General features: G+C 43.5%; 1 protein-coding gene across 1 annotated transcript in view; it reads left to right on the forward strand.

Moving 5' to 3' along the window:
- Nucleotides 1–371: 371 nt before the first annotated feature.
- COL4A5 (collagen type IV alpha 5 chain) overlaps nt 372–25,021 on the forward strand; it is a 174,568-nt gene continuing 149,918 nt past the window's right edge. The window contains exon 1 of the mRNA XM_070759748.1: nt 372–565. Within this exon, the coding sequence (XP_070615849.1) occupies nt 506–565 (60 nt within the window). The 5' untranslated portion in view covers nt 372–505. The remainder of the gene's footprint in view (nt 566–25,021) is intronic.

Raw genomic sequence — 25,021 nt, forward strand, 5'->3', positions numbered from 1 at the left:
TAAACTAAGCAAGCAAGAGAGGATGGAGTTGGGGGAGAGAAAAGTTTTCTCCCCATTCTTTCTTTTTTCTTTCTTTCTTTTTTAAAGAAAGAACCAGCCCGGATTTCGGGGCTTTGGTGGCGCTGCAAAGCGCCTCAACTTCTGATTCAGCCGCAGGACTACAAGTCCTATCCGGCAGCGGTGAAGACAAGCCGGCCGGGAGGCGCATGAATCCGGGCCGAGGCCGGGCGGGAGACAAAGTAGTCCCCCGAGAGGAGGGGGCGCCGGGGGAGGGCCGCCACCGCGTCCCCGAGCGCAGGCGAGCTCCGAGCCGGGAGAGGCGGGGGCGGAGGCGGGCGTGGAGGCGGAGGCGGGCGCCCAGAGCCGCTTCGCCCGGCCCAGCCCTGCCCAGTCCTTGCCCACTTCATCCTCCTCTGCCTTTCCTTTTTCCCCCTTTTTTTGGGGGTGGGCGAAGGCTGGCTCGGCTCCGGCGCGGCTGCGGGGCTCGTGGAGGAGGAGGTGGAGAATGAAGCTGCTCCTCTTGCTGCTCGCCCTGGGACTCGGCGCTTGGGACGCCCAGGCTGCGGTGGGTGCTCGGATGCCCCCGGAGGGCAAAGCGGGGCAGCGGGCGGGCGGAGACCCCCAGGGAGAGCCGCCCGGGTGGGCTTGGCCGGGGCGGCGGCGGAGTGGGGGCACGAGGGGAAGCCTCCCGGGGGGCTGCCAAGGGACGCGCCGCAGACCCCGGGAAAGTTGGACAAAGTTTGGTTTTAAAAATAGGCTGCGGGTGCAAGGAAGGCTGGGAAAGGGGAGGGGGCGCAAGAACGAGTCGGAGGCTGCCTCGCGCCCCGGCGGGGTCCTAGCGAGGAAAAAAAGCCGGCGTGGAGGTGGGGGGAGAAGAAGGAGGCTGCGGAGAAGGCACATCCGTGGGTCCCAGTTTCGTAACGCGCGCGGATGAGAGAGTTGAGCGGCTTGCGGAGCCGGGAAGGGCAGGAGCCGCCAGAGAGAGAGAGAGACCTGAGGAGGGGGTCTGCCCTCCTCCCTGCCATAACTGGCTCCTTCAGGTGGTCGCATCAGGGCATACCTCCTCCTCTCTCGCCTCTCTTCTTCCGTCTCCCTCTGAGCCTTCTCGCCTTCTCTCAGACAAAGGCAGGGGTGGCTTTTGGTCTTAAAAGTCCATTTGGGGGGAAATTTATTCTCTCCCCGGGGCTTTTCTGGTAAGTGAAAGTGAAGGCGTGGGGTGGGGGGAGATGGCCCTGCCTTGCCGATCCAGCTAGTGGGGATGCCGGAGGAGGCAGCCTTTCTGAACTGAACCCTTTTCCTTTCCCGACAGTTTGGGGAGGGGGTCTTAAGGGAAGATCCACTTCCGTAAGATGGAGAGGTTGATCTTAAAAGTTCAGTCCTGAATTTCAAGATGTTCCTTTTCCTTTCCCACATGCTGTATGTATGGCTTTGTGCATGGATAGTGCATGTATAGGAGTGGGCGGGTGGCAGGACTGTGCGCGCCCCACAAAAATGTAGCATCGTCCCATTTTTATTTATTTATTTATTTTATTATTTGGATTTGTATGCCGCCCCGAGTTTTCGGAGAGGGGCGGCATACAAATCCAAATAATAAAATAAATAAATAAATAAAAATAAAATCTAAACTGGCTGCTGGAGGGAAAGTGCACATTTTGGAAGAGTTCATTTGGGGTTTCAAGAGGGAAGGGCCGGTGGGCGCTGAAACAAACTAAGGCACTTTTCTGTCCCCCTGCCCCTAATATGGATCTTAAATTGGCGGCCTCCTTCTTTCCCACTTTCTGATAGTTTTAATCAAAGTTAGACTTCTTGAGAGGTGGAAGGGGGAGTGAAATTGTAGGTTAGCAAATGTCTTTCCTCTGTTTATGACCCACTGATGACACTAACACCAGCGGATGTTAGTGCTGTGATGGCTTGGAAGGGTTATAAAATAATGTGTCCGCACGTTGGAGCCTACAAAATGTGGACTTCACCAGCTGTTTAATCTCTCCTCCCGTCCTCCTAGCTGTATATTTCCTCATCTCTCTTGCACAGAAATTGTCAAAATAGTTGTTTTCTCCTTGTACCTAGTTGTAATTTATTAACAGCCCCCCCTTGAACTAATAGGTATTATTAACTATTGCTCTTTCTCCTTTTAAGGTAGCATTTAATTGCCGTGGTCATTATGGAAAGCAGAATGGAGGGCTAGAATGCAGCCATGCATATTTGAAATCTCTTTGGTCCAATAGTGAACTCTTGTTTGTTATTTATTTTCAGGCATGAAAACTCAGCCAGACATTTGTCTTGCACCTTTCCCCTAAATATCTAATGACATGAATGGGAAATTCGTCATCTCATTTTATGGGCTACTTTGGGATATGTGTTTTTCTCTTAGTTTGGGACCACAGACTGAAATGTTTTTTTTAACAATGCTTAGTTACTCTCTTAACAAGTTTTGCTTTCCCACCTACCCACCCCATTCCCTGGGTAAGCCTTGTCATTTAAGGCAAATAATTTTATCCCATGTCTTGCATGTTACAAAAATAATGTATATTTGTTGGCTGTGAATAGGTGGAGGGAACCTCCATCCCAAAAAAACCCGAGTCCTATGAAAACAGGTGGGAATGAACTAATTTTAATTCTGTTCAAGCATAATTTATTTTAATGTTTGCTGGGATTTTACAGAAATTCCTTCGCTGAAGGATAACCAAAGTGTTGGCTGTCTTATTCCATAGTGCTCCATTCCCTTGCAAGGAGTTTCCATCTGGTGCGATAATTGACTTTATACATGTTAATTCAGACATCAACCTCGTTAAATTGAGCAGGCCTCTGATTTGTAATAAAAGTAATGTGCAGTTGCTGGCAAAGTACTCCATTCAGTTTGGCATCTGCTCTGGACTAAAATTCCCAGGGCTTGGAATGGGGTGTGGGTGGGGACCAAATTAATTTGTTCTTTGTATAACTCTCTACTCTGCATAATTTGAATGCATAATAAAAAGTGTCAATTCCTAGCATTAGAGAAAGGGAATCTATACCCCACTTGTGCTGTTTGTAACATCGGAGTTATTTTTTCTCCTTTTTCCCCCTGTGTTGGTTGATTTGTAACATTTGCTTTGGGTATCCCAAAACATGTTTAAGACAGCATGAACAAGTCATTCAGGTGCGGTCACCAATATATTTGAAATTAAAAACAAAATTGAGTGGAAATGTGAGACCTGGCGCAAACTTGGGCCACTAGGAAAGACCCACGCTTGAGTCCATTTGAAGTGAAAAGGTTACATTTACTAAAAGCCAAGTGGTTGCTGTAATGTGAAGCCAGAACGGAAGTTTCAGTGTGAAAATCACTGGGTTAAACTTCTCCCGTTCCCCAAGCCCCCCCCTTTCATTGTCTTTCTGTTATCCAATCACACTTAGCGAAGATGTTTTGCTAACGGTCTCTGTTGTGGCTGCATTCCATTCTCAGGACCAAGGCCTTCAGATGTCTCGGAGCAGCCCAACTCTCGCTTTCGGTTTCCCACGTCTTGCACCTTCTGCCTCTAAGATCCTCTCCCCAGCAATATATGGCAAACTGTCCTCTTAAGTGAAGCTGAGAGGTCAGCAAAGGATGGCAGCTCTGAGAGGAAAGATTGCCTGTAAGATTGAGGCACACAGCTGAGCATTTAGATTTATTTAGATTTATTATTAGCGAATGTTGGCTGGGGAATTCTGGGAGTTGAAGTCCAAATATCTTCAAGTTGCCAAGGTTGGGAAACAATGCCATAGAGAACAGCCTGACACCCCCCCCCCTTGACTCTGTGGCAGCCCCTCAAGTATTGGAATATTGCTATCATGTCACCCCTGGTCCTTCTCATCATCAGACTGGCCATGCTCAGTTCCTGCAACAGCATAAACCAGATCTCTTGATCTGAAAGATTTCTTTAGCAGTGTTGGTCATCTATAAAGGGGTCCCCAAATCCCAGAACCTGGTCCATGCAAACAAGTGAAGCCCCATCCACAGGATGCAGGCAGCACACAAAACCACACCCCCTCTGGTCCCAAAAACCTCCCCATGGTACCCAAAAGGTTGGAGGCTGCTGCTCCATAAGATAGAGAAGAAGGGAAGAAGCTATTTTTCCCAGGCTGCTTTTCTCCTACAAGCAGTAATGGGCAGCCAAAATTTTTACTGCCACACTGTGGGTGTGGCTCACTTTGTGGGTGTGGCTTAATGGTCACGTGACTGAGTAGGAGTGGCTTGCCAGCCATGTAACCAGGTGGGAGTGGCTTGAACGATCATCATTGTTCAAGTGAACTGTTAAGTCCTTGACTTACAACCTTACCAGTGTCACTCACTGGGGTGACAATTTGCTTTCCTTCCTGGGTCGCCCCTCACCCTCCTCAGGCTGGTAGCTGGGTGAATGGGTGTTCTACCCCATCCTGCCTGCTGCCCACCCCTGCCTACAAGGCTTGGCTTTCTCCTCAAGGTGCCTTTCTTGGCTGTTTCCAACTTCTGCTGCTCAAGGCAACCCGGGGGGGGGGGGGATCCAGATAGTCACTGACTTACAACTGTTCCTTTAGTGAACGTTCAAAGTTATAACAGCACTGTTATGACCGTTAAGCCACATCCCCTTGGTCATGCGATTTATGTTTGGATGCTTAATCACTGACTCACACTTATGACGACTGCAGTGTTCCCCCTTTGCAATCTTCTGAGAAGCAAAGTCCATGGGGAAATGAGGTTTACTTAACCATGTTGCTAACTTAACCACCGCAGTGATTCCAGTTAACCAATGTGGGGTGAGAAATTGTAAAACGGAGCAAAACTCACTTAAAGCAATTGCTCACTTAGAAATTTTGGGCTCAATTGAGGTCAGAGGTTGAGGACTACCTACACACACAAGCAAAAGAGCTGAAATATTCGCTGACTTGTGATAACTCCACAGACACCTGTCTATTTTATTTTCTTGCATTTTCGGATGCCTGTCTGGGTTTTTTTTTACTATGATGCAAAGGCTCTGATGGATGCCTGCAAACATTGTAAATAACTATTGCGCTTTATTTTCTGTGGGAATATCAGTCCCACTCTCTTGGCATTCCAGAGGATCATAAATCTCTTACCCTTGAGCCTATTGGGGTCTACTTAAGTGTAGGTTCCACCCCATTCGAGCCCCCCTGGATTTGTCGAAAGCCACTCAGGGTGAGCTGTTCAAAGGCCAGGTGTGCCCCCCAAAAGTTGGATGCTTCTGCTGTAGGTTATGACTTTCATTCCCCTTCAGGCTATGATAGTCCGAGTAGGGGTTGGATTCCAGGCTGCACCTCTCCCCGTTCCAAAGAGGTCTGTAAGGGGCGTGCATAAACCTTACTGTGCCTGCCGTCCCTGTCCTACTGTCTTTTTTTATAGTTACTTTTTACTTACGTTTACACAAACTACTGCTATCCTATAGATGTTTGACAAATAAATACATAAATAAAATAAAATATAGAAATAGCATTAGCATTTAGACTTATATACTGCTTCACAATGCTTTACAACCCTCTCTAAGCGGTTTACAGAGAGTCAGCCTCTTGCCCCCAACAATCTGGGTCCCCATTTGACCCACCTTGGAAGGATGGAAGGCTGAGTCAACCTTGAGCCTATTGAGATTCAGTCTGCCAAACTGAAGGTAGCAAAAGGAGATCACATGGCTCCGGGATCCTGCAGCCATGTCATAAATATAAATCAGTTGCCAAACATCTGAATTTTGATCGTGTGGCCGTGGGGGAGGCTGCAACAGTTGTGAGTTTGAAAAACCATCCTACGTCGGTTTTTTATGCGGTTGTAACTTCAAACAATCACTAAGTGAACTATTGTAAGTCGAAAACTGCCTGTATAATAATAAACAAGAAAGCAAGACTAGAAATGAAAGGGGTGGGGGGAGAACAAGAGTAGATGAATTCGATAGATTCCATCAACATCTAACATCCAGCAAGAGCTTTCAGCCATTCCAGGCTCATGGCTAAGAGATTTATGATCCTCTGGAATGCCAACAGAGTGGGATGATATTCCCATGGAAAATAAAGCACAATAGTTATTTACAATGTTTTTGTCCTTCTTTTGCTTTGAGTGTAGATTTGCAGGCACCCATCAGAGCCTTTGCACCATTGTAAAAAAACCACACCAGACGGGCATCTGAAAATGCAAGAAAATAAAATCGACAGGTGTCTGCGGAGTTATCACAAGTCAGAACTCCAGTTGCCAAAGACAAAAATTGGAAAGGAATCTTTGGGGAGAGATGTACAAACAAGACTTAAGGGTTTAGGTCTATGACGGCAAACCTATGGCATGTGTGCCAGGGGTGGCACACAGAGCCCTCTGTGTGGGCATATGTACCACTGCCAGCTGCACATCTGGGTTCTGTCGTGTGCAGGCATGCTAGCCAGCTGGTCTTCGTGCATGTGCACAACAGAACCCAGAAGTACAACTAGCGACAGAGCGCATGCACACACAGCCAGCCGCTCTCTTCCAGATTCCACCACACCCATGCGCGAAGAGAAGCTAGCCAGCCACATGTGCATGACAGAACCCAGATGAGAATGGCAGCTGGCTGTCACACATGCTTGCTACAGAATCCGGAAGTGCAGCCTTCTAGATAACCTTAGAACGAGAATTTGTTTTTTGTACTAAGTTCTTTTTAGGAAAGAATCTCTCCTAAAGAAAATAATCAATTCCTTTGCATTAGATAAAGCAATGCAGATCTCTGGGCTTCTTTCCTAAATCTTCAGCTTTGGAGTTTGGCATGATTTTCAGTGCCAGTGATCCGAGAGGCATCTAAAGTTTGTGGATGAAGACTTCTCTGTAGCTTAGCAACCCTTCTGGTGTGGACTTCAACCTAGCTGGCTGGAGAATTCTGGGAGTTGAAGTCCACATACCTTAGTTGTGGTCAAGCTTGAAAAACATTATTGTAAAGCATTATGGATTGCATTCCATCCAGTGATGGGCTCCTACAGGTACAGTCAGGTGCGTAGAACCGGTAGAAAAATTTTGGCATGTGCGAAAGCAAAAAATATATTATTATTATTATTATTATTATTATTATTATTATTATTATTATTATTATTATTTGTTAGATTTGTATGCCGCCCCTCTCCATGGACTCCGTAGACTCCGTAGACTTAGATTGCCAAAATCTCACTCTCGTGCACATTCCCTTGCAAGATTTTGCTTTTTGCGCCTGCGCAGAAGCAAAAACATGCTAGGATGCGGGTCCATGCACACAAGCTAACTGAAGCTGTGCATGCAGCACAGCCATTGCTACCAGTGCGCCGTCCTGTACTGTACCGGTAGCAACTGGCCGTAAGTGGAAACGGTTATAATTCACTTTTTTCAGTGCCATAACTTTGAATGGTTACTGAATGGCTGTAAGTCAAGGACTACCCAAATATTTCTTCTACAATTCTGGGCATAATTTATTTCTGGGTATAATCCGAAGAATAATTCCTAATGCTCCAGGATATCTTAGCTTCTTTCCAGGCTGCTGTCACGCTGCAATTCCATGGAAGAGCTCTTTTAGGTGTTTTCAATGTAAAAGGTCAAAGGTCAAAGATTTTTAATTTATTTTTTTTAAAAAGCTGGTGGCCTCAGGTTATCCTTAAAGATGAAAATCTCCGTTCTGCAAATCAAGACTGTCAATTCCTTGTGATGTTTGGCAAGAATCTTAATTGAGGTATTTTTATTTCGTAGATAATGGACATTCCAATAGCTGCCTGTCAATTCTTTCTGATGTTTGGCAAGAAGCTGAATTGAGGTGTGTGTTTTTTTAACACAGAGAAAGGGACATTCCAGCAGCTGTCACTACAGGTTTTCACTGGAATCCTGTAACTGTAAATTGTACAATTCATAGCCCAGTAACACTGGAACAAAAATGCGATTTTTGACAGTATTTTTGACTCAAGCAATAGAAATTTGGTGCACTTATTATTTTTAAAAGTTTAGATCCATAGCCATGACTAAAAATTGGCTCTTGGCGGTTCAAGGGGTACTTTGGGTTGACTAACTGGACTTTCTATCCCGGGTCAAAAGTAGGACGTGAGAAAAAGAAATGCACAATTATCATCTATAGCTTTTATTTTTACCCTTTCTGTAAGAAAAAAATTCCCTCTTGAATTGGGAGGTGATGTAACTGATGTGGAAAAAATTGCAGGAGGCCGATCTCTTGAGGCAAAGTTTCCAGCTTATTCTCTGGCCATAAAACAGAATGGTGTTTTCAGCCAAGCACTTAAGATAGCAACTGAGCTAAAACCGTGCCAACTTCGGGGGTACAGGGAAAAAAAGGCACGGATCATGCCAAGCTTGCTAATCTCGACGTTTTTGTCCTTTGTGGGTTTTAGCTTTCGCACCAGGTTTAGCAGCATTCTGGCCCATAAATAGCAGTGGGGTTCCTTCTGGTACCTTGCACATCCTTGGTCAAAGGTGTGATAGTGCTGAGGTCTATCTAGGCTGTCATTATGCCAGGCAGACAAAGGGATGGTTTTAAAAAACAAAGTGGAGTTGATTGTAAGCTTGCCATGTTTTGTGGGACTGTAAATATATTGCTGGGGTGGAGAAAATCAAACCAGTTTAAGAATCTGGTAGCTCCCTAGGATACTTCTTGAATTTAGTTTCTTGGTTTGAATGGCCAAATGGGCTCTTTGCTTTGCTGATGTGTATTACAGGTAGTTCTCATTTAGTGACTTCCTTATTTAGCAACTGTTTGCAGTTATGGCAATGATGAAAGAGTAACTTTATGAATAATTATTGCAATTATGACTTTGCGGGTTTGTAAAGCAAAGGAAAGCTGATCATTATATTTTAACAATCATTGATTTAACAATCAAGTTGTCAGTCCCAACTATGATAATTCAACAATGGCTACCAGTATGCACTTCTCAGTGTACCCCTTACAATTTCTCTATACTTTTTTTGTCTTGATATTGCTCCCAATAATGGGTTTACACATTGTAATAACTCATAGTAGAGTATAGTTCAATAAGGTTTACTTCATTGTAGTTCAGCATCTTATGAATTCAGATATTGCATTAACAACAACAGCAACAGCAACAGAGTTGGAAGGGACCTTGGAGGTTTTCTAGTCCAACGCCCTGCTTAGGGAGGAAATCATATACCACTTCAGACAAATGGTTATCCAACATTTTCTAAATGCTTCAGTGTGAATGTTGGAGCACTCACAACTTCTGGAGGCAAGCTGTTCCACAGATTAAGCGTTCTAATTGTCAGGAAATATCTCAGTGCTAAGTTGCTTCTCCCCTTGTTTAGTTTTCACCCATTGCTTCTTGTTTTACCCTCAGGTGCTTTGAGAGAATAGCTTGACTCCTTCTTTGTGGCAGCCCCTGAGATATTAGAACACTGTTATCATGTCTTCCCTAGTCCTTCTTTTCATTAAACTAGACAAACCCAGTTCCTGCAACCGTTCTTCATATGTTTTAGCCCCCAGCCCCCTAATTATCTTTATTGCTCTTCTCTGCACTCTTTCTAGAGTCTTTTTTTACATTGTGGTGACCAAAACGGAATGTAGTATTCCAGGTATGGCCTTATCAAGGCATTATATAATGGTATTAACACCACATAATCTCGAATCTATCCCTCTGTTAAAACAGTCTAGAATTGTGTTGGCTTTTTTGACAGCTGCTGCACACTGTTGGCTCATATTTAAATGGTTGTCCACTAAGACTCCGATCCCTTTCACAGTTACTACTGTTGAGCAAAGTACCACATATACTGTACCTGTGTACAGTGGTACCTCTACTTAATTCGTTCTGTGAGCATGTTCTAAAGTAGAAAAGTTTGTAAGAAGCAGCCATTTTTCCATAGGAATCCATGTAAAAGCAAATACTGCATGTGATTGGGGAAACCACAGGGAAGGTGGAGGCCCTGTTTCCTCCCAGGAGATTCCTAGAGAGGCTTCACGGAGGCTTCTCCCTGACTTTTCTGGTTACAGTTTCGGATGCTTGGGTTTGTAAGTGGAAAATGGTTATTGAGAAGAGGCAAAAAAATCTTGAACACCCGGTTCTTATCTAGAAAAGTTCGTAAGTAGAGGCGTTTGTAGGTAGAGGTACCACTGTATTTGGTTTTTGTTGCCTAAATGTAGAACCTTACTTATTCAGTTGTGTCTTTTCACTTAGCCACATCCAAGTCAAAAAATCTGACTTACAATAGTTCATTTAGTGACTATTCAAACGTGCAACAACAGTGAAAAAATGTGACATAACAATTTTCACATTTACAACCTTGACTAGTGATTCATAATATTTATGATAGCTGCAGCATCAGCTTTTGCAACTTTCTGACAAGCAAAGTCAATGGGAAACACTTGTACATTTAATAACCATGTTATGAATTTAACAACTGCTATGATTCACTTACCTGTGGCTAGAAAGATGGTAAAATGGGGCAAAACTCACTTAACACAAAATTTAGCCTCAATTATGGTTGTAAATTGAGGAGTATCTGTAGTCTAATCAGTAAATCCAAAGTCAAGAATTCTTTTTTTTTTACATGAATGCAAAAGTTCAGAAGTGGTTTCCAAGTAGAAACCAAGCTGATCTCTAATCATTAAAGTACTATAATCATTTTTGCCATCTCTGCTAGCTCCATCACTTTTCACTACCTGGTCATAATTGAAGATGAATTCTTTGATTCAAGAATAGAATTTTGGATGATCTTCGCAGATGGTCTCCATTTTAAGGAAATGTGGATGCTGTTCTTCACACTTCCTGCTGAGCTGTGGTTTGTGGAATAAGCCACAATGGCTAGGTTCACATAAATCTTAATCCATAGCCTATAATTACAAACCATGGTGGTCAAATTCACAGGGTGCAGTGAACCATGAAGGGATTCATTACATGCTGGCTTTCTCCAAACGAGATCTTTAATTTTAAATTGGAAGCGGATCATATTATTCTTTGAATAGAGAACTCTCCTTTGCAAAGTGGGAAGACACGTCATCTCTGGTTGCTTAGAAGTGAAATATGCTTTTATGTTGTCTTTGTATTTCTGTCATACTTGTGAATTTGTACAGTAGTCTACAACTTACAACCACAATTGAGCCAAAAAAAAAAATATTTTGCTAAGTGAGACATTTGTTAAGTGACTTTCTTGCTATAGTTGTTAAGAGAATCACTGCAAGCTGTTACGTTATTAACCAGGTTGTTAAGTGAATCTTAACAACCTGGCTTCCCCCTTGACTTGGCTTGTCAGAAGGGTGCAAAAGGGGATCACATGACCTCGGGACACTACAGCTGTCATTAATACGAATCAGTTCCCAAATGTCTGAATTTTGATCCTTGTTGGGAATCTGCAATGGTCATAGGTATGAAAAATGGTCCTAGGAAGGTGTGGGCAGCAGGCAGAACAGGATGGAATGCAGTTCCACTGGAGGAAATGAAGGTGAGTGCGCAGCTCCAGCTGATCAGCAGCTGTCACTTTCTGGATTACTAGTCTGGGCTCCACTCTCCCTTTCCCCCCCCCCGCTACTGTGTCTGTGCTCCTGGCTTTTCTCCTCTTTCCTCCTTCCTGACCTCAGATGAGCTTCCCTCTCTCCTGCCCGGCTCCCCTCCAGCCTCCTGCTGCCACCTCCCACCTGAGGTGCAAGCAGAAGACGTGGGTGGAAGCTGCGCTGGCAGCATTTATGCTTCTGGCAGCACCTGTTCGCCCAGCTACCCAGCCTGAGGTAGGGGGGGGGTGACCCAGGAAGGAGAGCATGGGAAACACGAAGCAAATTGTCACCCCAGCGAGCGACACTGGTGAGGTTGTAAGTTGAGGATTTAGATGATGATCATTCTCCCATCTGATCACAGGGCCAGCAAGCCACTCCTACCCAGTCCCATGACAATTAAGCCACACCCATAAAATAAGCCACACCCAAAGTGTGGCAGTAAAAATTTTGGCTGCCCATTACTGGTCCTAGGTCACTTTTTCAGTGCTGTTGTAACTTTGGATGGTCACTAAATCAGACGAGAGTTGCTGCTCCTGCCACCAGCAGTGTCTTGCGCACGCACCTTCACATCTCTGGCATGCACATGTTTATGTCTGAGCGAGATTTTGCTTCTGCACATGCGCAGAAGTAAAAAATCACCGAAATCTCTCTTGCGTGCGTGTCCCCTCATGAGATTTTGCTTCCTGCACATGTGCAGAAATAAAATCTTGTTCAGATGCACTCACAGCTCAACGTTCGCTACCAGTGTGGCATCCTGATCTGTCCCGGTGGCAACCTGCTACTAAATGAATTGTTGTAAGTTGGATCAGGGGTCTCCAACCTTGGCAACTTTAAGACTTGTGGACTTCAACACCCAGAGTTCCTCAGCCCCAGTTTTGCTAACTGAGGAACTCTGGGAGTTGAAGTACACAAGTCTTAACGTTGCCAAGGTTGGAGACCTCTGACCTAGAGTTCATTTCTGATTCTTTAAATTTTGTTTAGAAACATAGAAACATAGAAGGTAGGTGGCAGTCCATCTAGTCTGCCCTTATACTATTTCCTGTATTTTATCTTAGGATGGATCTATGTTTATCCCAGGCATGTTTAAATTCAGTTACTGTGGATTTTACCAACCATGTCTGCTGGAAGTTTGTTCCAAGCATCTACGTCTCTTTCAATCAAATAATATTTTCTCATGTTGCTTCTGATCTTTCCCCCCAACTAACCTCAGATTGTGCCCCCTTGTTCTTCTGTTCACTTTCCCATTAAAAACACTTCCCTCCTGAACCTTATTAAGGATAATATTAACATATTAACATATTTATATTCAATATTAACATATTTAAATGTTTCAATCTTGTCCCCCCTTTCCCTTCTGTCCTCCAGACTATATAGATTGAGTTCATGAAGTCTTTCCTGATAAGTTTCATGCTTAAGACATTCCACCATTTTTGTAGCCCGTCTTTGGATCCGTTCAATTTTATCAATATCCTTTTGTAGGTGAGGTCTCCAGAACTGAACACAGTACTCCCAAATGTGGTCTCACCAGCACTCTATACAGCTCTATTTAGAATGTAGTTGTAATTAGAATTGGCCTCCAATAGCTTGGCTACTCTTTCTATAGCTCATAACCTTTGACTATACAAGCCATGCAGCCCTGAACATCTGGAAGGAGCAACTTGCCTGCCCTCCTAAGTCTTAAAAACAAATATAGATGTTTTAGCTGAGGCTGACTTATCAACACACATGCCTCCCATTTTCTTGCTGAGGGTTGAATGTGTGAACAATTTCGATTGACAATAATTCCCCAGGATAAATGAACTGATGAATGAAACGCCTGTGGCCTTTGAGTTGGTGTGCTTAACTACACAGATTGCTTTAAATATTAAACTTACCACCATGCACAGTTGTCATTCTTGAGAAGTAAATATATTTATCTATCTTGAGCATGTGTTCTCAACCACAATGGGTCAGAGAATGGGCTGTGTGCCATATGCTTTTTGATGTCATTAAATGACAGATTACACTAATCAGGCTATGTTGATATGTTTGATTTCTTTAAAAAATAAACCCTGCAGAAAATGACAGCCTTTAACAATTATGAAACGCCTTTGGTTTAAACACTGGAATGTTTATATCTTAAGTGAACCTTAATTAATTTGATTTCAGTGTTGGTAATGAAACTAACTGCTATTTATCTATTTGGTCATGCCTGCAAATACAGTGGCTTGGAATGCAACACTGCACATGGGTATTCTCAAAGAAAATATGAAGTGCTGTGAATATTTCAGCTTCTTCTTTTTTAAGTCTCTGGAATAGTGCACAACTCCTGGCAAATGTATAGGCCTTGTTTTCTTGGCAGGGAATATTTGCTTGGTCAACTACTGAGATGTTTTCTCCAACTCCTCAATCTAGTTTACAGCCCTGTGATTTCCATCCAAATACTGTATATTAACCAGATCCAACCTGGCTTAGCTTTTTTGAAATTAGCTAACATTGATTGGTTGATGCCAGCAGCTGCCGTTGTTGTTTGCATTTGAGACTGCTGCCAGTTAGAAGGCTGTCAACTCAAAACTTCAACTTCCAATTGGGAAAAATAGAAGTTTTCTGTTAATTTCCTTACTGATTCAAAGAAAGATTGCTAGCCTTTGGGTGCAAAAGTATTTAAAAGCAGGAAAATGCTACCATTTGGACTTGAGGTGCCTTACTGTCCACTTGAAATAAATGTTGCTTATACTGTGAGAAAGTTCAAATCTGCCAAACCTAGAAACTCACATCAATCAGCAAATAAATATGGAAGGGTTATTTAAGGTTTGTTTAAAAGAACAATTGTGCTTATTAGGAGTGAGTGAAACTGGTAGCATACCTATGGTGATCTTAACAGCCATAGGATATATTTACTCCAATTTGAAAAGCATAATAGAGAAATAAAGATAAGGGGTATTAAGGGCTTTGTGTCCACTAACTTAAATGTGTAGAAGTAACTGGATAGAAATGCCACCTGTTTTAAAGACAGGCAGGAACTGGAGATTGGTAGCTTACCTTTAAACCAAGTTATCTAATCTGGTGTTGTTCTGGCTGGCTGGTGGATTCTAGGAATCTGGAGATTCTGAGTCATGGTTGTCCCAAAGGTACTTTTTCAAGAGGCAAGTGGACTTTTTTTCTTTGAAGACATTTTGCTTCTTAATCTAAGAAGCTTCAGAACTTTTGACACATTAACGGAGTTGGAAGGCTATCTAGTCCAACCCCCCTGCTGAAGCAGGAGACTCTACATCTGCCTCTACCTAGGCTCAAACTCACAACCTCCTGATTGTAAGACAAAAGCTCCACCTCTAGACCACAGCAACTGAAGAAGCTTCTTGGATGAGAAGCAAAATGTCTTCAAGGGGAAACAAAGAAAGCCCACTTGCCTCTCGAAAAAGCTCTTTTGAGACAACAGATGGACTTGGTTTGTTCAAAAGTGTTTGTCTTTTTTTTTTAATTACAAAAAAACCCTTTTAAAAAACTCTGATTTAATCTAACCTCTATCTGGTTTTAAAAGTGGATCTTGAATAGAGCTCCACTGATGAGACCTATTCAATAAGTTTGAACCCCTGACATAGCTATTCATCCTCAAAGCACCCAAATCCCGCAACCACATTAATGTAGCGCTTTGCTGGAAGATTTGTTACTCCTTGTAACCTTGAACGTAGTGATTGTATATTGGAGGACTTTTTGCGGGCCGATTTTCAGTGTATATGTGTGTGTAGTATCTTCTTCCATGCATGTGTTTATGGAATAAGGATTTTCAAGCACACATATAAGCAGAATGTTTGCAAAGTTGTACAATGTGTTTTTGTGTTCAGCAGGCTTGGCATTCAGTAAGAAGACCTGTTTTAAGAGTAAGTGCATGAACATCTGTTTTGTTTTAAGAGGAAGTAGCGTTTTGGGAGAAAAAATAGACAGAAATGAAGAAACGAAGTTGCTTTTGTGTGTAATTATTCTCAACCAGTTGACAGAGCCTGCTGTTTTCTTTTCAATTACTAATCTCTTGTGGGATTTGTAGAACATTTATATAAAGGGCAAGACACACATAAAAGCAAATGGGATGTCTCATATATTGAGGGTTGATATATGTGTTGAGGTCAGTATAAGACTCTAACCTGGTTCATCTTAATTGTCTTTTTTATTTCTCATGAGACAAGAATAGAACTCGGTGTCTTCACACAGTTATGTTTGTAGAAGATCCGTTCTTGATATGCCCAGCTAGAAAGATGCTTGGGCTGCAAAAGTTATGGGAAGCTGAGATCATAGAGCCAAAGTCCCCAAGCCTCAGTTTAACCTGCACCAGATTGGTCAACTGCAAGGAATAATGGGTAATGTATTCTGGACCCTTATAGATTCAAGGGGCTTGTAGATTCTTGAATCCTGTCAAACCTCTAAGATGTGGTTTGCTCAATGGGCTGCTTTCTAACACAATCATAGCTTCCGAATATGGGCTAAGAGCTCTTTTCATTTATTTAGATTACCGGTACATATGCAACAGTAAGCCAGGATGCTACATGAAAGTCCTCTATTGTTAAAGAACAGGCTGCATAATTCCATAAGCCATGAAACAAAGGCAGATGTACCACAGTCAATACTAAATTGGTATTTGAAATGTTACCGAGAGCAGGAGTCTCCAACCTTGGCAACTTTGTGACTTGTGGACTTCAACTCCCAGAATTTCTCAGCCAGCATACACTGGCCAACTGATTTTCCTGTTCTGGCTCCGCCGCATGTGTTAAGTACAGTTGATGTTGACCAGTAACCAGAAGACTGGCTGGCCGGTGCGCATGCGTGTACCAGAAACCCAGAAGAGGAATGTCCAACATTGTGCGTGCCAGACGACATGGCTCCGCAAGCAACTTTGGGCTTGTGTTCCATATGTTTGTTATCATGGGCTTAGCTTGAGCAAGGATAACAAACAGCACTTTCAACTCAAGCTCAGTGCACATGGGGATCCCCAAGCAGTGAGGGTTTCTTTCTTTCTCCCTTGAAGGCCTCCCTGCACCCCTTATGGGCCTAGCAAGCCTCCCTACAGGCTCCTGGGTGCCAAAATAGCAATAGCATTTAGACTTATAGACCGCTTCCTAGTGCTTTTACATCCCTCTCTAAGCAGTTTACAGACTCAGCCTCTGGCCCCCAACAATCAGGGTCCTCATTTGACCCATCTTGAAAGGATGGAAGGCTGAGTCAACCTTGAACCGGTGGTGAGATTTGAACTGCTGAAGTACAGCTAGCAGTTAACTGAAGAGGCCTGCCATGTTGCACTCTAACCACTGGGTGCGAGGGGGACCCTGGAAGCAGGGGTGGGTTGTAATTTACCTTGCTGCTGGTTCGCTTCCTCCCATGCCACGTAGCAAAAAAAACAGCCCAAAAAAAGAAATGGCGACTGCATGTCCAGGGCCAGAACACTGCTTCTGCGCATGCTCAAAAGGAAAAAATAAATATTTTTTTTAAAAAAAATTAAAAAGATGGCAGCACCCAACGAACGGCACCAACTGTTCCAGTTCGGTGATGTCATCATGACGTCACCAGCGGGTCGCTACCGGTTTGGGCAAACCAGTCCAAACCAGGAAGAATCCACCCCTGCCTGTAATTGGAACAAATACAAGACTTACAGTCATAATTGGGCCCAACATTTCTGTTGCAAAATGAGACAGTTGTTCAGTGAGTTTTGCCCCACTCTATGCCCTTTCTTGCCTCTGTTGTTAGGTAAATCACTGCAGTTGTTAAGCTAGTAATGTGGTTGCTAAATGAATCTGGCTCCCTCGTTGACTCTGCTTCTCAGAAAGCTGCAAAAGCAGAGGTGGGCTACTAAGGTGGAGCAGTGATGTGTGCTCGCCCCCATGGCTCTGAATGCTAGCGGAGTCCAGCGCAGTTCTGCTACTGCACCTGGGCAGGTAGTGAAATCATGCATGGACTTGCAGGTGTGCCATGAGTGCACCTGCATCTCCGTGGGCGATTTCGCTCCCTGCCCAGGTGCAGTAGCATAATTGTGCTGGACTCCGCTAGCATTCAGAGCCACGGGGGCGAGCACACGTCACCATTCCACTTTAGTAGCTCACCTCTGCGCAAAAGTCACATGACCCCAGGACAATGCAACTGTCATAAATATGAACCGGTTGCCAAGCATCCAAATTTTGATCACGTGACCATGGAAATGTTGCAATGGCTATAAGTCAGTGGTGGGATTCGGATTTTTTTTACTACCGGTTCTATGGGTGTGGCTTGGTGGGCGTGGCAGAGGAAGGATACTGCAAAATCCCCATTTCCTCCCAATCAACTAGGACTCAGGAGGCATAGAATAGATGGGGAAGGGGTCAGTCAGAGGTGGTATTTACCGGTCCTCCGAACTGCTCAAAATGTCCGCTACTGGTTCTCCAGAACTGGTCAGAATCTGCTGAATCCCACCTCAGGCATAAGTGTGAAAAACAATCACAAGTTTTTTTTCCAGTGCCATTGTGAGATCGAATGCTCATCAAATGAATGGTCATATGTCAAGGGCTAACTGTAAAACTATGAACACGTTAAGTGCAGGATTCCAGATTCTGGGAGAGATCCCGCTCTGGCATGATCTACATGAGGAAAGGGGGAAAGCCTCTCCTTGGAAGATGGCGTAGGACAGGGCGTAGAGCAGTGCAGCATCTGCAGTGGGCACGTAGTCTCCTATTTTATCTCCAGGGCTCTGAGAATGCCAAGGCAAAGAAGACCTTCCAGAACACTCTTCATTCCTTGCAGGTGGGCTGATGTAGGATGGTGGTGGTTAGATGGTTGAGAGCCTGAAATTTGCACTGGGAAGGGAAATCTGCAGGCTGCATCTTGCAAGGGTATGACTTTTGAAAAGGGAGGCGAAAAGCGAGACATTCTTCCACCCTCCCTGCACAGCGAGTGTGTGTGTGAGTGCACTGAACACAACTGTATTCCATATTCTCTTAGGCTACATCGGTCTTAAAAGTATTCTAATTATTTCATAGCTCTGGGCTGTCTTTTGCATAGTGGGTGTTGTTTGATCTTTGCCAGCGCATTCGGGTGTCTAGTGCAGCCTTTCTGGTTTTGCAGACTGGTGGGGGAGAGGAAATGGTTCTGTGTGAGTGGCAGGCAGGTGTGCGCGCACAGCTTTACTTGTATGAGCGCCAACACTCATACACGCCCATGAAGCTCCACACCCATGCACAAGTGCCTACCACTTGTTCAAATGAAGCTGTGTGCATGGGCTCACCTGACACTTACACGGCCCGGTTCTGAATGGACCACAGTCCAGTTACCAGGTTACGAAGACCCCTTGTTTAGTGCAGGGAAGTATTGGGTTTCTACCTGGATGCAAGGGGGGAGGGGACGACATTCCGATAGCAAAAATGGAGCTGTGCACACAGTTCTGAGTAACCAACGTGCGTGTGTGCACATCCAAATGAGATTTTGCTTCTGTGCATGAGCAGGAAGCAAAATCTCATGAGGGGACATACGGGAATGTGAGATTTTGCTTCCACGCATGCATGGAAGCAAAAAACCCACTGAAATCTCAAGAATGTGCGCATCCCCTCATGAGATTTTATTCCTTGCGCAAGCGCAGAAACAAAAACTTGCTCAGGAGCACCCAAGACACAGAGCAGCATGCACAATGCACCAGTAGCAGCAGGACTCAGCAACCTTTCACTGGTGCAGAGGTCTCCAACCTTGGCAACTTTAAGACTTGTGGACTTCAACTCCCAGAGTTCCTCAATCAGTTTTAAAGTTTTGTTGGCTTAGGAATATTGGGAATTGAAGTCCACAAGTCTTAAATTTGGCAAGGTTGGAGACCCTAACATATTCAAAGGTCCTTCCCCACTTTGGTTTCCTGAGCATGAGGTCAAAATGGGGTGAAAACCCCCTTCCTGATCCATCCTCAAAGCTTGTCTTTTGTTGCAAATAGCTATGAGATGTTGTGAAAGGACACAGATGGCTAATTGATGACTTTCTGCTTACATAAAATTTCTTCTTGGGAGTGAAAGGTTTCCCAGGGGACTTTACGGATAGTCCTCGACTTACGGCTATTAGTTTAACAACCAGTCAAAGTGGTGGTGCTGAAAAAAAAGGACTTGCAACTGAGTCTTATACTTATGACTTTATCGCAGCATCCAGTATTGGGGTACTTGCAAACCAGTGAGTATTTATAAGGCTTACCACATCCCAGGATTGTGTGATCACTGTTTGTGACCTTCCCAACTGGCTCTTGACAAGTGAAGTCAATGTGGGAAACTGGATTCACTTAACAATTATAGGAAAAGAAATCATAAAATTGGATGTGACTCACTTAACAAACACATCACTTAGCAATGGAGTTCTGGTCCCGACTGAGGTGAAAGATGGAGGACTAATTGTATATCTTCGTTCTGATGGAGTGGGACCCTTCAAAATTACATCAGCATTGCAAAAAATGACTTATGACCATTTTTCACACGTATGACCGTTGCAACATCCTGATGGCCATGTGATCAGAATTTGAATGCTTGGCACCTGATTCATCTTTATGACAATTACAGGGTCCTGAGGATCATGTGATCTCCATTTGCGACCTTCAGACAAGCAAAATCAATGGGAAAGCCAGATTCACTTAATGACCATGTTACTCACTTAACTGCAATGATTCATTTAACAAATGTGGCAAGAAAAGTCGTAAAAAAGTCGCAAGCAAAAGGTGGTGAGGAATCCCACGATGGGATTCCTCACTTTCCTCCCAGGCGGTGGCGCTTCGCCGTGTTTGAGCGAACGCCGAACCCGAACTTTTAAAAAAGTTCGGGTTCAGCTTCAGCTTGCCGAACACTGCAAAGTTCGACACAAGCCCGAACTTTGCAAGTTCGGTTCACCCAACACGAATAGTGGGAAAGGTGCTAGATTCAGAAAAGGTTCTAGTTTCCCACTAGGGTGCCTCCCTCCCTTCATCTCAGTTCTCATCTGCAACATTCCGAAAAATAGACCTCTGTCTCATCTTGAAGGTTCATCTAGTTCTACTGTGTAAAGCAGGGGAGCCCTCACAAAGCAAGCAGACTCAGCCATCAAGTGGGAGGTGAATGTTAGGAATAAGAACTGCAGTAACATGATTCTCCTTGGGAAGATAATCCATAGTTCCATAAACCCAATATGACAAAGGCCAAGCATTTTGAGAGCATCAATGGGGCTACATGGGGCTACCCTTGAAAAGCGTTCAGAGACTTCAGTTGGTTCAAAATGCAGCTGCACGAGCTATTATGGGTCTATCAAGATACACACATATTACTCCAACTCTCCACAAGCTGCATTGACTCCCAATAGGCCTCTGGACGCAATTCAAGATGTTGGTTATTACCTTTAAAGCCCTACATAGCTTAGGACCAGACTACTTACGGGACCGCCTGCTACCTCATACCTCCCTGTGACCAATAAGGACCCACAGACTTGGCCTTCTCCAGATCCCATCTACCAAACAATGTTGGATGGTGGGGCCATGGGGAAGGACCTTCTCTGTGGCAGCTCCAACACTCTGGAACCAACTGCCACCAGAGACTTATACTATCCCCATATCTACCGGCCTTCCGGAAAGCCATGAAAATGTGGTTTTTCTGGCAGGCCTGAGGCAATTAAGCTGTTACCCTGATACAGCCATGAATGATTGAGAGTAGGATTGTAGGGATATTAATATATTTTTATTATGGTTTTATTCTTGTTTACAATTGTAATGATATTTTATATTGTCTTATTTTTGTAAGCCTTCCAGGGTCCATTTTGGAATTGAGTGGCATATAAATACTACTACTACTACTACTAGTAGTAGTAGTAGTAGTAGTAGTAGTGACAGATAGATAGATAGATAGATAGATAGATAGATAGATAGATAGATAGATAGATAGATAGACAGATAGACAGACAGACAGACAGACAGACAGACAGACAAATAGATAGATGACGGCCGTATGTTTCCAAAATCCCTTTAAAACAGGTTTCACAACTGCATTTTCTTCTTTTCCTCATTTTTTCTGAAAAACCTTTTCAACGCCTCACAGGGCTCAGCAGCTCTGCAAAAGTGAAGCTTGTTTTTGTATAATTGGAAGTCTTTAGGGTTTCTTTGACCCAACTGCTTGTTTCAAAAATCAGGATTGTTAGCCGCTCTACTTGCAAAAGGGGGGGGGAGAGAAAGAAAGCAAGAAGGATCATCAAGTTTGAACAGATCGCTTATTGTACAGACTTCAAAGGATCGAGCCTTCTCAAGATGCAAAGGAACCCGGGCTTCGTAATTTAACCTTTTCAGAAATGACGCTGGGCAGAAGAATTTCCACTAACAAGATACGCCGAGGTTTTGTTTTGTTTTTTGGGAGAAGAAAACATGGCTGCTTTGTTTGAAGATTAGAGAAGAGAACATGGTGATATGGAAATAGCAGCAGCCACCCACAGAGCATTATGCTCACATTCTGTTCACAGAGCATTGTGTGTCTCTATGTGCAGGGTGCCCACCATTGCAACAAAGTTGAAACTGGTGTCTTTCTCATTTGCCCCTAGTGAAGCTTCGCTGTTTCTTGAGAAGTTTTTAATCAAAAGGAGAAGGCATGGCGTCTTTATCATGAATGGTTGCTTTTCTGGAGAACTGCTGGTTTAAAGAGAGCCTTGCATGCAGATTTGGAAATAAGCATTGACAATATTGCCAAGTTTGGGTTAATGAAAAATTTGCAAGAAAATAACCACGCTCAGAGAGCATTTCAGATTTGGAAATGCTGCCTTTCCCTGCCATCCTTTAAGCCACCAGTGGCACCTTATGTTCAGGGAGATATATGTCACATAGCGGCTGAGATTATTGTTTATGAATTTGGTCTCCTTGGGTTTAAATGGGCACCCTTGTTAAGTCTGAATACTGTGTACATTTGCTTTGGTCTTTTATTTATTTATTTATTTATTATTTATTATTTAGATTTGTATGACGCCCCTCTCCGAAGACAGTTTACAGTTTTTCAATAGCTGTTTCTACTTTCACCAGCATGTCTTTCAATCTTTTAAAAGTTTTCTGGCAAGTTCATGTCTGGGCAGGTAGGAAATTGTCTGCATTGCCTTTGACCTGGTTCTCAGCCAAACAAACCCAAACCTGCAGGTGTTGAGATTCCTTTGAGCCTGGTTGCCTCCCCCCTCCTTCTCCTCTTCATCTTCCTCCTATCTCTGCCTTCTCTCCTCCTTCTTCATAAACTCTTGTTACTCTTTAAGATCTTAAACCCCAAAGATCCGATCCTCTCACAGTACAGTACAAATGAAAGAAGTTCCTTTGGTTTCCTTCAGGGGGTTTCTCCTTAGTTTGAAACACTTCCTAGGCCTGTGACTTGGGAGAGTCACAGACCAAAAGCTTCAGAAGGCCATAGGTTTCGTCTCTTTGCATTGCATGATGGAGTCGTATTCATTGCAGAGGGAGAAAAACGAATGAATTGAATCTGCCTGTGCTTTCACTTTGTTTTAGATGTTCTTTCTTCTCAACTCCCGTTCCTTCCTTGGCTACTCTTCTAACAAACTGGATAGTTTTAAGCAGAATATTCCCCATTTGGCTGATTCCTGATATGCAAGAGCAAGCACAAACAGCAGTTCTAGCTGCTTTCTGTGGTCCCAGAATAATCTTTGATTGTAGCATTACATTTTGGCTTCATTTAAATAAGTTTTTTTTATAAAAAACCTGTAAAATCCACAATATTGTTTCCCCCTTTTTTAATACAAAGAGTGCAGTGGTTGTCTGGCTTCCTCAGGCATCCCCAAGTCTAAAATGATTTTGATTTCAACAGCTAAAATCTGTGTATTCTAAAACCTAAAGAAAGGCCTGTTGAGTTTGACTTCCAGTGACCTCTTGGGCATCTCCATGTAGTTCAACGGAGCTTGTATTTGTTATAAAACTTCTTTTTCTGTGTAGGTTGCTTAAAATGCTGTACTATTCTACTCCAAGCTGTAAAGATTGATCCCTGTTAGGCTGAAGTAAAGCTAGATAAACAGAAGCATTTTCTCCATTTTTGCAGAAAAAGTACACTTAAATAATCAGTTTGTTGTGGTTAGCTCTGCCCCACCTCCTGCCCCAAGGACTGTGGATGTGGGGGAGACATCCACATGCTGCAGGCCTGTTTTGCCCCCCCCAACCCGGTGGAATCTGATGATGAAGGCTCCTCTGACCAAGAAGACATGAGTGATAGGGAGGAGGAGAGTGTGGCAGACAGCTCAGAAGGAGATCAATTATCTAGCTCCTCCTTGGATTCAGAACAAGAGTTAATGATACATGTGGAGAGCGATGCATAGGCAACAACAACTGAGAGATTATTATCAAAGAAAATGAGGCCACCTGTGGTTGGGTGGGGCTGTGGTAATTAGTGAGGCTGCTATAAATAGCAGCCTGTGGGTTTGGCCATTGTGGAGGATTATCTGATCGTTGTGTTTCATGACTGCTTTACTGACTTTGACCTTTTGTGTGCTGATTTTCCCCCGCTTTGAAAATAAACCAGAGCAAAGTGTGTTTCACTTTGTGAAAGAAGAAGGGCTGTGAATTGCCTCACAGCTGCAAGCTAAGTATCACAGAACTGATAAGGGACTTGTACAAATTATCAGTTTGTTTGGAGATGAGTGCTCTTTGCTATACCAAAAGAGGGCTTAGTTTAAGTGAATTTTCATTATAAAGAACATTGTTTTGAATTTTCAAATGTGTGTGTGTCTGAAATTTGTACCTGTGAATTTTTGGGAGGAGTCTACCCGAGACCCCGACAGAACACAGTTAATGTTGGGTGTGGGTAGAATGAAGATTTGTGTAAGGTATAGTATAGACAGCTAACTCACTGCAGAACAACTCAACTGGAGGACAATTTAACAATTTCATTATCTAAAATAAATGAAAAATTATTGTAATTTTTGTCATTTGCATTTCATTTTGTCGCTCCTTTTTCCTCCTTTCTTTAACAACTCTATTCCACAATTTCTTTGATATTTGTGTAAGTCTTGTCCTGCAATGAGTTGTTTGCAGCAAATTGTCAGAGAGCCGTGCAGTGTTTCAGGTTAAGAAGGAAATCATAAATCATCCACAGCTTGCAAAAGTACAACCTGAATCCAAAGAGGATTCTTGCCATTTTGCTATTGAGGATGAAAGTTTACAGTGGTGGCCAATATGGCCTTCCTGAGGAATAACCACTTCGTTGGAAACTGAGATTAATTCTTGGTTTGTGTATTTTTCATGGCAGTAATGTGGAAATTGTTTGTTTCTCAGTCTGGCCTGTAAGGGTTGGCTAGATGCTACCACTTGGCTAAGGCTCCAAATGGAAGGAAGATTAGCCAGCTCCACCAATCCTTCAGAGATTAAACTCCTGGATGTGGCAATCTGCCATTAATGGCATCTTCCTGCAGGCCAGGAATGCAAGTTAGTGAAGTGCTATATGCATAGAGGAGAGTTAACTCAGTGTTTCCCAACCTTGGCAACCTAAAGATATTTGGACTTCAACTCCCAGAATTCCCCAGCCAGCCTCACTAATTACCACAGCCCCACCCAACCACAGGTGGCCTCATTTTCTTTGATAATAATCTCTCAGCTGTTGTTGCCTATGCATCGCTCTCTGCATGTATGGCTGTATCTTTAACTCTTG

This window comes from Erythrolamprus reginae, chromosome 8 (genome assembly GCF_031021105.1).
Source record: "Erythrolamprus reginae isolate rEryReg1 chromosome 8, rEryReg1.hap1, whole genome shotgun sequence".
NCBI classification, from domain to species: domain Eukaryota; kingdom Metazoa; phylum Chordata; class Lepidosauria; order Squamata; family Dipsadidae; genus Erythrolamprus; species Erythrolamprus reginae.